Source organism: Oreochromis niloticus, linkage group LG14 (assembly GCF_001858045.2).
Source record: "Oreochromis niloticus isolate F11D_XX linkage group LG14, O_niloticus_UMD_NMBU, whole genome shotgun sequence".
Taxonomy (NCBI): Eukaryota; Metazoa; Chordata; class Actinopteri; order Cichliformes; family Cichlidae; genus Oreochromis; species Oreochromis niloticus.
In genome coordinates, this window is record NC_031979.2 from 32,519,912 (window position 1) to 32,534,180 (window position 14,269).

At 37.9% G+C, this 14,269-nt stretch overlaps 2 protein-coding genes across 2 annotated transcripts; one reads left to right on the forward strand and one right to left on the reverse strand.

Moving 5' to 3' along the window:
• Positions 1–1,597: 1,597 nt before the first annotated feature.
• On the forward strand, positions 1,598–6,974 carry LOC100699403 (F-box only protein 40). Its single transcript, XM_003450204.5, has 4 exons — positions 1,598–1,860; positions 2,131–2,163; positions 2,276–4,147; positions 5,778–6,974. Exons 2-4 carry the CDS (start codon positions 2,161–2,163, stop codon positions 5,958–5,960), a joined length of 2,058 nt encoding a protein of 685 aa, XP_003450252.2. The 5' UTR covers positions 1,598–1,860; positions 2,131–2,160; the 3' UTR covers positions 5,961–6,974.
• Positions 6,733–8,310, reverse strand: ttc36 (tetratricopeptide repeat domain 36). The gene is made up of 3 exons (XM_003450162.5): positions 8,089–8,310; positions 7,694–7,882; positions 6,733–7,075 (listed from the first exon to the last, which is right to left on the reverse strand). Exons 1-3 carry the CDS (start codon positions 8,192–8,194, stop codon positions 6,807–6,809), a joined length of 564 nt encoding a protein of 187 aa, XP_003450210.1. The 5' UTR covers positions 8,195–8,310; the 3' UTR covers positions 6,733–6,806.
• Positions 8,311–14,269: the final 5,959 nt, after the last annotated feature.

Sequence of the window (14,269 nt, forward strand, 5' to 3'; positions counted from 1 at the left end):
TTTACAGCATTGTACCTCTCATTTAAAAATGCAATGAAAGCTACATTTATACTGTCTTATTCAACTAAGAACAAGATAGTGAAGAGAGTGTGGCAATTATTGAAAATTGCAGGTGCCAATAGCTAGATATTGTGACAGAGCCAGTCTTTCTATTTCAGTTTTTATGCTAAATTACAATAACCAGCTGCTGGCTTCAGGCATATATTAAATAAACACTTATGAGGAAGGTGTTGATTTATTATTTTTTTCACCAACTTTATGCCAGAAATCAAAATATCTAAACCTGGTGTTTGCTTTTAAAAACACCGATGTGACTGAAAACACGGACTGGATGATGCAAATGAGTTTTTTAAACTTCAAATGACAGTTTCTGATCGTTCCATGGTGCAGCACAGAAAATCACATCACCAGCAATGTGCAGAGACAAAATAAAAAGCATTTTCTTACTCTAAATGCTGGGGAACAATGCAACGATCAAAGTTTTAATTTGACTGAATTTTATTTAAAAGAGTATTAGTAAATTTTGAAGCAATTTTACAAAGCTGATAAATCATTTCTACACTCAACTGGAAGCAATTTTCAGACATTAATCAACTAATCTAACTCCAGTCTGAGCTGGGCTGCTGTTCTGTTGCAAAAAGTAATTTTACTTAGAGTTGGATTTCTTTCTCTCTTTTTCTTTCTCTCTTGCTTGATGTAATGTATGCTGATTGCAGAGCCTATAGAGAGTGAACCAGCTGCCTCTGATAAGCTGTGCATTGTAATCTGTGCCAGGTGGAAAAAAAAAATATCCAAACTTCCAGATGCCAGTAGTGAAATTCAGTCTACTATTTAACATAGGGTGGCAAACAGGTGTCAGTAGATGTTTGCAGGATGATGCTGTTAAGTAAAAAGAAGGATAGTTCCACCAGTCTCATTTTGAATGTGTAATTAGTTAGAGTTAGTTAACAAGAATAATGTCCCCCAATTTGTACCATAGCACAGTATTTCTGCAAGAGAATGGGGGAGATGACAACACAGAAAACCAGATCTTTGCTTCTTTTTTTTTTTATAAGCGCTGCCATATATGTAAACAATGTAAACATTTTTAAATATGCACTATTTGGATCTACTGCTTACAAGACTTTTAGAGTGCATTAGTTTTGATTTATTAAGCCAGTGCTTTAATTCATGAAGATAAGAACCATGTTTCCCACAACTGCATCAGTTTCCAGTTCAAAAAGCCTTGAAAAACATCAATAAAATTTGTATAGAAATGTAACTAATACGTAGTAAGAATTGGCTGGCGAAACATTGGTAGAGTTTCTGAAAGTGTATGACTGACACCTAGTGGAAGACATGACATAAGCCTAACCTAAACCAACACACTGCACTGTTCAAATTTGGATTAATTAAAAAATCACTTAAAAAAAAACTTTAATAAATCTCAAATGTGATTTGTTATTTTAGATGCCACCCATCTATAAAATCAAATAAAAATATTTATTAAGTAATTTATTCATTCAGCTATGGAATATGTTATTTTGAAAGGAAATCAAAACAAATAAGGTCAATCAGTGGGAATGGAATTATGAAGTTTTAACATAATAGTGTTGGAAACTCAGTAAATCAGACAAGTTGAAATGTTTATGTTTTTAAGCACAGGGTAACTTTTTTTAAGAATGTGCAGGACCTGCTTTCATTACCACCCTCTCAGTGTGAAGCAGTGGTAGAGACTGTAACTTGACCTTGGCTCTTAATGGCTGTGTGACAATGGTGCCCCGTCCCACTGGCCTGTCTGCCCCTTTGTTGTGTCTATTTATATTGTCCAGACACAGTGCAGAGGTTATTCAGAGGTGCCAGTGAACAAAGGAACAAAGGGTGAGAAATTTTTCTCTTATTGTCTCCACTCTTATTGCTTTTTTTCAAAGAAAAACTTTGAGATTTGTGGTTTTCATATTTTTTTTCTTTTTAACCTGAACATATAATTCAACTTATCAGTTGTGAATTTCAGTTTTTTGGTTAACATGTCAGCAAAAGGACGCCATCAAAATCTGTAACCCATGCCATTCTTGGAAGCATAGGTGCAGAATTCAAACATATATGTAGTAATATGACTGTAAACGTGTTTCTGGTTTGACTTGTTCTTAGATGATCACACCGCTGTGTTCTTAAGCCAAAATGGTATGTAAAGTAATTTTCTCTTTTTAAAGCTATCAGAAATTTTTAAGTCTTACTCTATTTGAAACTGTTACTACTGTTACTACCTTCTGTCCTGGGTTATTTCTCTCATTAGGTAAAAAGCATGAAGATGCCAATGGGCTATCATAAGCATTGTGATAAGTGTTACAATGTCCACTGTCAAGTCCCCGTGCAGACCTCTGTTTCATGCATAGTCGTAAAATGTCACAAAAACTGTGGTGCAAGCCTCCACATGTGCAAGCAAGAAGAGCACCAGCTTCTCTGTCCTAATGAGATAGTCCCTTGCCTTAATGTTTATTATGGCTGTCCTCTCACCATGCTGCGCCACAGGCTGGCCAAACACTTAGAGGTCTGTCCTGCCAGCGTGGTCTGTTGCTCTCAGGAGTGGAACCGCTGGCCTATTTCAGAAACTGACCTGACCTTTTATAGAAATATTTCTGAAAACCCTCTGGTAAACACTGAGGAAAATCTTGATGTTGCTTTGGCTCATAGGGACCAAGAGCAGCTGTTTCAATCAATCAAAATGAAGAACATTTTTCCTGAGTTGATGTTGGAGGATTCTGCCCTGCAAAACATTGCTGCTGGGATCAACAGTCCTGCAGATAATGCTTCCTGTTCTTTAGACGGTGGTGAATATACAGAAAACGGCAGTGCAAAGTTGGATGAAGAACTGAGTCAAGAGGAGAGAGATACTTTGGCAAAGTGCACGGATGTGACAAGTATTCAAAATTATAGCTCCTGGGAGAAAATATTCAATAAGGAGAAGGAGGGATGCAAGCAAACTATCAAAAACCTGAATAAGGGGGAAAAAGGAAAAGAAAAGGAAGACCAAGAATCATCAAAGAGTCAGAAGGAATTACACCAGGGTGGAGAATATCCTGTAACTGCCAGAACCACAGACGGTGCCACTGGCCTTGCACCATGGCAAGATGGGGTCCTTGAGCGTTTAGGCAAAGAAGTCAACATTGCAGAATATAATATGTATCTGGTGCACAATGGGGTAATGCTGATTAACTTTGGGCAACTTGCTGCTTGCACACCAAGAGAAAAGGATTTTGTCTATGGGAGTCTGGAGCCCATTGAGGTGAAAAGTGTCCGATCATTTAATGTGCCTACCAGCTATCGAGCAAAGCGCAATCACTTGAAAGACCCCTCGCGCAAGACCCAAACCACACACCAGAGTGTTGACACTTCAGATCTGGGCATTTCAATTGAGGATCTTCCAAAGTGTGAAGAGGTTAGCACAACACTTCTGTGCTCCCTGGAAAAGGAACTGAAGGGACATTCAATCTCAGAGAGTGTGTCGACAGATGGTCTTTACACAGATATAGGAACACAAACGTACATCTTTTCTTCTGCTCCCTTCAAGCAAGATGCTTCCTTAGCTGATGTCATAGCAGGTAAACCTTGTGGTCTTCATTTACACATCGAAGCAGAATCTGTCACTAGAAGACACAACAAAACAAGTTCAGCCTTCAGCTACACGTGTGGCCACTACTTTCGCCGTGATGAATACTGCTTTCACTTCAAGAATGTGCATTCTGACATACAAGCCTCTCTAAATGGCTGGTTTCAGCAGCGTTGCCCTTTAGCATACCTTGGTTGTACTTTCACCCAAATGAGGTTTCACCCAACAGGTCAGGAAGCAATAGTTAAGTTCTCCAAAGATGGCAGCACTCTGGTACTCCAACCAAAAGCCAATTCATCACTCTGTGAAGTTGGGAAAACCTTCAGTCCTCAAAGGAATGATGCACAAAATCTGGATCCCCTAAGCAGCCTTCCTTTGGAGATCATTCAGCATATTGCTGGTTACCTTGACAGTTTTACATTGTCTCAGTTGTCCCAGGTCTCCCATCTATTGAGAGAGGTGTGTGCCACATTGCTGCAGGAGAAAGGGATGGTCTCCCTCAAGTGGGAGAAAAAGAAACACTCCAGTGAAGGAAGTTCCTGGATATGCCAAAAGAAAGCAAGTATTGTTATTTATCTAGATATATTGGTTTTCTTTAGCAAATTAGCTTTTTTTGTTATAGTCACTTTATATTCCCTGACCTGTAAATTTGATTGTATTCACAGATAAATGTATGCACCACATTGTTTTAACATTTCTATTTATTTACATCATGTCAAACTTCTCTATCAGTTTCCCTTTAGTACCTGGCATCATTCTATTAACTTTCATTGGAAAATTTGAGTCATTCATACAGTATGACAGCAGCTGCACTGTAAACACTCCTGATTCTCAATAGTCCTCTCTAACAATATTACAAACTGAGCCGCAGTTGTGTTGGCAACAGTTATTGAGTTCCCACTGAATCAGACCCTGGAGATTTACTGCCTTTGTCTGTGTCCTTGCAAAATATCAGCTTCTTCTAAGGTCAGGAACCACAAGGAAATGAAATTTAGTTTTCTTTCCTCACATTGGTGTCCAAGCAATGGTCTGGTAATTAACAGCAACAGTAGAAATGGTGAAAAAAAGAAGCACTACATAGCATATAAAGAAAAATAAGGCAAATGTAACTGGGCATTATTAGAGGTTCACCTACGACAACTGGAATTGAACCCTGGTGTAAGTCCCACAGTTAGCTAGCTTAGTGGCTCAGGCCACTACCCCACAAGGATGCCTGTTGGTCTTGGAGCCCAATGTAGCCTCAGTTGCTGGAAATGAACTAAATCCTCTCTGGAATTATTAGAACTGAGTAAAGGGTTCACATTTTAAGTGGTTCAGATTTATGAACACTGAGCTGTGGAAATTTAAATGCATGTTTCGCTCAAGTACCATCTCTTCAGGACAAACGTCCAGCTGTGCAGAACTCTTTCGGGCTCTGTAGATGCCTGCACATCATCATCATATTAAAGAGTTTTGGTTGTTTACAGAAATACCTGAATTTGGCAGCTAGGATATATAACAAAATAAGTAATTAAAATCTTTTAACAGAGAACAGAACTACATAATATCCCAGATTTGTTGAAGATCAAATTAAATACGCTGGTAAAAAAATGACTTGTTGTTGGTGAGCAGTGAAAATGAAGGTGGGATAGATAAGACATCTATTTTTATGTTGCAATTTGGTTGTATTTGCTTTCATAATTTTTTTAGCTATACTAAGTAGTTTTCCTGCTAACAAACATGCGATCAAACCCCCTCTGCTGGAGCTAATGAAGCAAAAACACTATCAATGCACGTGTGTATATTTTTGCATTGACTATCTCTGTACTGCAGTGATCATGAGACAAAGAGCATGCCGATGACATCAGTGATGTGGAATGGCCTGAGGCTTTGCTGCCAGTAAACAGAGTGCTACCATAACAAGTCAGATATGTGATCATTCATGGAAACATAGGATGTTAATAAGACTGTGTAGGCAACAGCTGGGTATTTGCTCTCAGATGAATTGCATAATTTCTATAAATTTGTCACGGATCAAAACAGAAATAACACCATGCCCTAACATGTGATAAAAGTATTATGTGATCTAGATTCCATGGTATTTAAAAATACATTCCTCCTCATCGCAGTATACTGTAGCTGCAAAACAGTTGATAGATGCCATGACAGCCTCCCACACCTTCTTCAATTCTGCCTCTGTGTTTTACAGGTTTGGAAATTCAGCTCTCAGTTTTCCTCTGTGGACAGATGGAGCTTCAGCGATACTCCTTCCATGTCAAATCACCTGGGAACCTGCTCCTTCTACCAGAGAGAAGATCGCACTGAGCCGGTGGCTTTACCCTGCCTGGGAGAGGTCAGAGACAAACATGGGAAACTAAAGCATAAAAGATGACGCTCACGTATCAGAGCACAGCGGGCATGCCACAACACGAGTTATGCCTTGTTTGAAATCACTGAGATGTAACATGTATGCACTCATCTGAAAAGTGGAAAAAGCCTCCGCATGTAGAGCTGCTGTATAAAAACAGAGCTGGAGTGTGTTAAAGCCCTGCAGAAAGACAATCTGTTGTATATTAGAAATAAGAATAATTTAGTGTAACAGGATATCTTGGTGATGTAATCATCTTCTTTTTCTTTTTTTAAGCATTTACTCAGATCATTTCTCTTGTTGGTGTGCAAAATCCTCTGAGATGGATCTAGTCATGCAGTGTAGTGTTGAGAGAAACATGAATGCTAAAAGACACCGCTGAATTTTCGCATTTGGGCATGTTTTGCCTGGGGAACATCCTCTTGATATTAGATGAACCATTTGGCATGACTGAGATGACAAGTGCTGTTTGTTCCAGCATATTTCATTCTTATGGTAAAAGGCAATGTTGAAAGAAAAATCAAGGAAGGGGAACCACTGATGACTGTTTCAGTATGACAAGACTGACATCTAGTGGATAAAAACCTTAGTATCTCATCTGTATCAAATGGTATGATTTGGCATTTTAATGCTGGAGATTACATCACATGCTGCATGTGTCATATTTAATAAAATACAGCAGTGCCTGCTTTGTGATGAGAACAACTCTGTTTGAAATAAGTGCGATCTACATGTGTGAATAAATGTGATTTTTAGCTGGATTTGTGACTTTTTTAAAGCAGCACAATGAACAGAATTTAGAGAACATCATAAAAAGGTTAATTTATTGATTTCAGACTTTCAGAGAAGACGAACACCTAATGTTTTCCATCACTGCATGTCAGATGTTTCAGGGTTGCGCAGTTTGTTGATCACCTCCGACAGCATTTTGTTACACAGGGCAGCATATGGATTAAGGACCACAGCCTGTTGTCGAGCAAATTCACTTCCAAGTGCAGCTGCTTTTTCAAAATCTGCTCTGGCTTCATCATTCTGGCATGCTAGTCTATGTAAAAGGCCTCGTTGCACCAGCGCCTGGCAGGCAGTACGCCCAGTGCTGCCGCTCAGAGCAATCGCTTGGTCCAGATCCCCCAGGGCTCCTGCGAGAAGAGAAGAACACCGTGAACCAAACACATGTCTGAAAAGTTGATTTTTTTTTAGGCCATGATGTTCTAAGATACTCAGTTTTGGCTTTGGGTCAGGCTACTGAAAAATTCATTCTGATAAACATAGCTGAAATGTGCTTGAACTACTTTTCTCTCAAGTACTGTGGAAATCAAATAATGAGGAAAAACCAAAAAAAGTCATACTCAAGTAAACTGCTCATAACTGAGCATTATCCATTCAAAAGCTTTATATGTATTAGTAATATCCTTGTTCTACTGGTTCAACAACACTTAACAATGACTTTCAGATGAATAGACGTTCTTTTAGAAATCTGCAGTTAGTTTTGCTAGTGACATGCTAGTCATTAGTGCTAGTCAGTTTTGTTAGTGAGTCAAGGACTGTTATTTTTGCCTACAAACCTGCCCTTCTTATGTCAGGCAGCAGGTAAAAGCAACCAAACACAACACTATCTCAGAGCACCATCGCTGTTGACAAAGTGCATCAGCTAGACAAAGCTCCGGTATTCACGCTGGCCTTAGACTCGGCAGTCTGATAAGTTGGCACACCGTGGCATCTCTGGAAAGGGTTATTATTGAATTTGTTGCACGTACCTGCTGTGTCCCCCTTCAGCCGCAGGGCCTGTGCCCGGTTGTTATAGGCAGAGGCTCGCCGAGGAAGGATCTGGATTGCCTGGCTGAACAGCTGAAGCGCAGTTTGTAAATCCCCAGTCTCTGCTGCTGAGACACCCCGCATCTCCAGCTCTTTCACTTGCTTCAGCAACTCTCTGTCAAAGCCACTGTCTGGCAGGAGGAGATAAACAGGTTGAAAAAGGACTCAAACTCAATTGACAGGTACCGTGGAAAGGAAAACAGAGAAATGTCACTCGGAAATCAGTTTGGATTACAATGTCATGTTTTTCGCAGCCCAGAAATGGAATGTGTTCAAATAAATTCAATATACTGTGACATGATATGTTGAGACACACCAGTCAGAAGCTCATGCTCACCATCATCAATTAATTCCTCCTCTTGGTTTAGGCCAGGAATGTCTCCCAAGGGGGTGGTGGGGTTGAATATAGCCTGGAGTACAGCTCTGTCATGTGCCGAGGCCATCTTACTGTCTTACTGGCGTCTGCAAAGCAAGCAGTGAAAGATGGCAAAACAGGAAAAAAAATCATTCCACCGAAATTACAGTGGGACAGAGATTTCTTCCTCCCCTAACTTTTGCCACTTCCACCAGCCAATCAGAGAAGGGGGCGGAAGCAGAGGTGGACTTTGAGATTTTCTGGCACTAAATACATCTGCATCTTGTTAACTAAAAAATGCAGGCCAGTAAAAACTGCATACCGCACAGCACAGACATAAGCACACCAGAATAAACTAGAGATCTGTGAACACTGGAAAAACTCTTATTGTTCACTTTTATTACAGTTCGTATCTTATCAAGATTCATTTTTATCATGATTGTATGTGTTTGCTTTATATCATGACACGTTCACATATGTTTTACATATTAGTGTCTCTTTCATTCCCTCTCTAAAACACTCTTGCTATGTTTGAATAGTATTATACAAATACAGTTGGCCTGGCTTCATTTGACTCTTGTTGTATTGGTAGAAGGAGACAGAATAACCCTAGAAATGTTTTATATGATAGTTTTTGTTTGCTTGTTAGATTTACCCATAAGCATAGTCTATCCATGGTGGGCCATTTTATTAACCGCACAAACTGTTGCCATGGGTGGCAAAGGGGCTACTTTATAAGGCCGTAGGTGTACCTAATAAAGTGGCCACAGGTGAATGCACACAGGTGCGCCAAATTAAGTGACCAGGATTTATTTAATAAAGTGGCTGGCCATAGGACTTTATCATAAAATAATAACAATTACAACAAATACTGGGTGCTTTTATCTACCTTTGGTTTGCTAAATTTTTGAACAATTTATCGCCCCAAAATTTACTGTTCATTTTATTCAATTTATTCAATTTTTTCAGGAAAATCAAATCCCACTGATGATTTGATTTTAGTCTCAAAAACCCAGAAAAAAAACTCATGTAAAAAATATGAGACACTTGCATAGACACATTGTTTGTGGTATTAAAAACACAGTAATACAGGAAGGAAGGAAGATGATGCTGCAACCACACAGATCAGAAGCTATAGTTGCCTATCATTCCTGCACTTAGCAATATCTGCACCAAAAGTATATATACACATTGATCAACTTGCGTATTTGAAAACTGAGAACCATCAGTAAAAATATCTATGATGGTTCTGTTCATCACTATCCTTGTGCTCTCTACAGGTAACTGAGCTCTTATACCTCTAAAGAAAAAATGTTGCTTTATTGTATGTGATTTTTAATATCATTGCTGCTGCTTTGTGCTGCTTTTATCATATGATTTATGCTTTATTTTAGTACTTCTCTTAGTATATCTCAAATTACAGCCTAGAGAAATAAAACAATTGCATAATAACTCATTTTTTTTTGTAAAGAAGTTATGTAAATGTTTGCATTTAGTGCAATTTCAACATGTTCCAATACATGTTTGTGGTGGGTGTGACTCAAGAAGTACAGTGGGTTGTCTGCTAATCGGTTGGTGTTTTGACCCCGTCCCTTCCAGTTTGCATATTGAAGCATCCTTGCAAAAGATAATATCCCCTGAATAGCCCCTGATGCATTTATGCGAGTTTATAAATGTTAAACAAGATGCTTAGGCATAGAATTGAAGCACTCTATGAATGTGTAGATGATAAGGTAAAAAGAACTCTCAGTGTTCAGTTAGAGTAACAAAAGCACTATATAAGTACCAGTCCAGTCTAGGTACTTGGTAAAGTTGCTGTAAAGTGGTACAACCGAAAGTTTCCCAGAACCTTCACTTGTACTACAGGCTGGTACCACAGTGATGATCCTTCAACCACATGTACCCACATTGGGGCACACAAGTTTTACCACAGTTCTGATCTTCTCAACATTTATAATTGTCATCAAAGGGCTCTCAGAAATACTAAACTGAGCATGTGTAGACATCCAAATACAAACTCTGCTAATCTGTGGTACTTAATGTACTGGCACAACAGCAGCGTGGGCCAATGACACAGAGTTTGGAGTTTTGGTTGGTTTATAATTTCTTTTAGTTTTGAAAGTGGATTATATTTGTATTTTTTTTTTAATAGTTTTTTGTGTTTCCTTGTGTTAATGAATTTCATTACCTCTTTGATTGATTATATGTTTTCCTGTTGTTTTATTATTTGCGCCTCTAGTCTTCAGGTTTGTTAGTCTCTCTTTCCTTCCGGTCTCCTCTGTCTTGTCTTGTGTTCAGTCCTCGTCTCTGTGTTAGTGACTTCTTGTTTTATTTTTCTGGTAGTGGTTCCATGTGTTTAGTGTTTAGTTTTACTTTCCCAGTCTTGTTTCTGCAGTCAGTTTCAGCTGTGTTCCCAGGTGTTTGCATATATGACTACTCATTAGCACAAATAAACTGCTTGTCTTTTTAAATTCAATCTGCATCTCTGCACTTTGGGCCTCACTCGTTAACACTTGATAATCCCTCTTTCTATAAATGATCTAAGAAGGCAAATATTAAACTAAATACTTATACTTACTAAATACTGAATTACTAGACAAATTTTTGCTTCATTAAAACTCAGAAAAAAATGAACTATATTAAGTATAATAAAGTATATTATCTGTCATATCAGTATAATATAAACTAATAAGGTCATAAAAAGGAGCAAAATCACACCTTTCACTATTTATTGCTTGAAAATGTCCAAAAATTAGTTACATTTCTCATTTCATTACTTCCCTACAGTTTAGCCCTAAGTATGGCTTAATAAATGCACATGGCATATGTTGAAAATGGGCCTACCATCATTTGCTGTAGTTTTAGGTATGATCTAATATGGTGGCGCCATTTTTCATTCCTCAAATTTCACCAATTTTATAGAAATCCTATGCAAACAAAACCTATTTCAACTTTTAGAAGAACTATTTAACCATGTGATGTGTTAGTTTCATCAACTTACCACAGTTAGTTTTGATATTATGACCTTAGGTGTAGGAGTAGTGGGAAAAGAACACATGACTCTGACATCCAGAAAAAAACAAAGTTTGTAATGCTTTGGGCAACTATTGATGAGGCAGATGCATACTGCTACTTTCTTTCACATAGTCTGAATTTTTTCTGATTGGCTTTTGCTTATTATAGAACTACATGGATTTTTCCATGCTGTTCTACAGTCAGAGACAGCGGCGTGATGGAGGCCAATTTTGATGTCTAGTTACCAAATTGTTCCTGTATGCTGGAAATTCAAATGTATATATTATCTTAACTCTTTTGGAGAAAAATGTACAAGATTATTTGAAATGTGGATAACTTTAATTAGACTTCTATGATAAAAATGGGTTAAACTGTGCTGTACTAAATATTGCAATCAAGTGAGTTTTTCCATTTTTTGATTTATTTTATTCACATTAAGTGTATACAAAATATTAAATATTTAGCAGGATAGAAAAAAATCAGTCAGGGTTGGATAAAGTTATGGTAATTTATTACTGTGCAGAATGAATATTTTCCTTTTATCTCTGCTGCTTCTCTTTGTGAAACATTGAAAAATGTATTCACATGAAACTCTGTGAGCAGGCAAAATCTCCCATTGGTTACACTGTTCATACTGCGACAAAGGTTTTCAAAAAGATATTGCTTTGATCGAAGGGGGTCACAAACCACTAATGTTTTTTTTTATTTGCTATGTTTTATTTACAATATTGGAAATGATAGTTTATATTGCAAAGTACACCAAATTTCTGCTGTTGATGTTAAACGATACTATAGGGCTTGATATGTACCATCCAGTGTTGGGCAAGTTACTTTAAAAAAGTAATTCAATTATAGTTACTAGCTACTTCTTCAAAAAAGTAACTGAGTTACAATATTCTAAAAGTAATTAATTACTTGGAAAAGTAACTATTGCGTTACTTTAAAAAAACAAAAACAAAGAAAGTTTAACCCTCTGGCGTCCAGGGTATAATTGGCCATTTTTTTACTACTCTTGATTTTCTCTCCACATTTTACCTTTAAAAACTATTTACTTTGCCTTGTTTGGTATCATTCTTTTTAGCACAACCTCGCGTGCCTGAATTTACAGTTATGTTCTCATTTTGTCATACTGTATAACTAGAATTTATCTAAAATCAGACAAAAACCATAAAATCAGAGTAGAAAAAGTTATATTTTTACTGTAACAACCACAAACATGTTTAATGAATCATATTTCATAACTTCAAATGCAAATATTAATTGTCAATTTTAAGATCCTATGCACAAGTTTTGCAAACAACAAATTTATTTGCATCCATTTACCTTGATTTTTTAAATAACCATTTCAAACTATTTACAGAACAATCAGCTGTTCTTCAATAAGATGCCACACAAATTATTTGTGCCACTCCAAAAAAATATTTTGTGTCCACTATAAAGGAGAACATCACAGCCTGATACCTGCAGGTCTGACAGCAGCAGGTGTATCACCTCTGTTTCTACCTGGAGACATCAGTCGCCTCATTGTTCTAACACACAACACAAGACTATCCACAACACTACACACTAACTACACAAGACAACACATTAACTACACACTCCAAACACGCTAAATGTCACAAATCTCACATCTCAAAACTCGCTCTCTCTCTTTTCCTGCTCTCTCTCTCTCTCTCGCCGTCACTCCTAAAACTTCCCCTGTTTTGTTTTGTTTTGTTGCTCATAAGCAGAGAGTGCTTGCTAGCGCTAACGTGGCGAAACTATTGAGGAAAAAACGCCGCGTATATCTTGTTTATCACAACTCTGGTTTTACGTGGCCTATCGACACAATTTAAAAACTGGTATATGTCACCTTGTTGCTTTGTCTTTAAGTGGTCACGTGATTGACTTACCACGACTACTTTATTCTTCCTCAGTCAAACAGCAACACTCGATTGTTTTGCCCCCTGAGCTCCAGGTGTTGTGCTAGACAGCGATCGTGATTACCGTCCGCGGGAGCGCGCAGCTGCTTAAAACTGTAGCGTCCAGATTACTTACAGCTACTTCCGTGCAGCTGATATAAGATGCGGTAAGCTGAACACAGTTTCAACCGTCTGTTTGTTGAAAAATAGTAACGGACCGCGTTTCCTTGTTAGTAACTGTAACGGCTTTGTAACGATAGGAATAATAATTAGTTAGATTACTCGTTACTGAAAAAAGTAACGCCGTTACTTGTAACGCCGTTATTCCCATCACTGGTACCATCTGGGGCTGATTACTACATTACTGATAATAAAGAAGACAAATGCAAATATTTGAAACCTATACGGTGTATAAGATGTATGTAATTATTATGGGCATGTGATAACAGAGAACTTTCTATTTGAAACAGTGTAATATTTCTGCTATTGAATTGTTTTCTACTGACATGCTCAATGGAGCTGCTATGTGGGAGATATTAACGCACTCTACAGAAATAGAAATGTTCAGCGAGGGGAGGGGAGAAAAGTGGTGCAGTTGTTTAAAATGTGCAATTTAAACTTTATTTTGCATGCTCAGTTCTGTTTTTGACTGTCATATTGGCCTCAAGCCATGCCCATTTACCCACTCTCCCAAGAGATTCAGTGGATTTATCAGGGCTGATAACAGTAATTATCTTAAAGAAGTGTCATGACGTGATATGTTAACTGTTATAGTCAGTCCTACAAATACAAAGTTGCAAAGAGGATACTGAAGCTTCATCAGCTATGATCAAACCCCTTTGTTGAAACGTAGCTAAGTCAAAAAATGTACAGACAAATTAAAGCCAAACCATATCTGTTATTGATAAACATGAATAAGCTTTGAACACATAAAACTAACTTGATCTCGATCTTTTATTGCTATTTTGACTTACAGCTCTGTGGTTAGATTCATCCAGTTCTCTGTGCTGCTCCAGTACATGTACATCTGATAGACAGCAGCACTGAGTGGTGTAGTTGAACTTACTGCTGAAGTGAAACTGGAATTCACCACAGTTTGAGATACACACCTGATAAGAGTGAACTCTAGTTTGTAGCGTGTTCATAAAAATGTACTACAGCCTTAAAGAGTGCTGAAAGTCACACCTGTTTTCTCAGTTCTTCGCAAAAGGAACAAAGAAAATAGTTAACTGGCACATCACAAACTA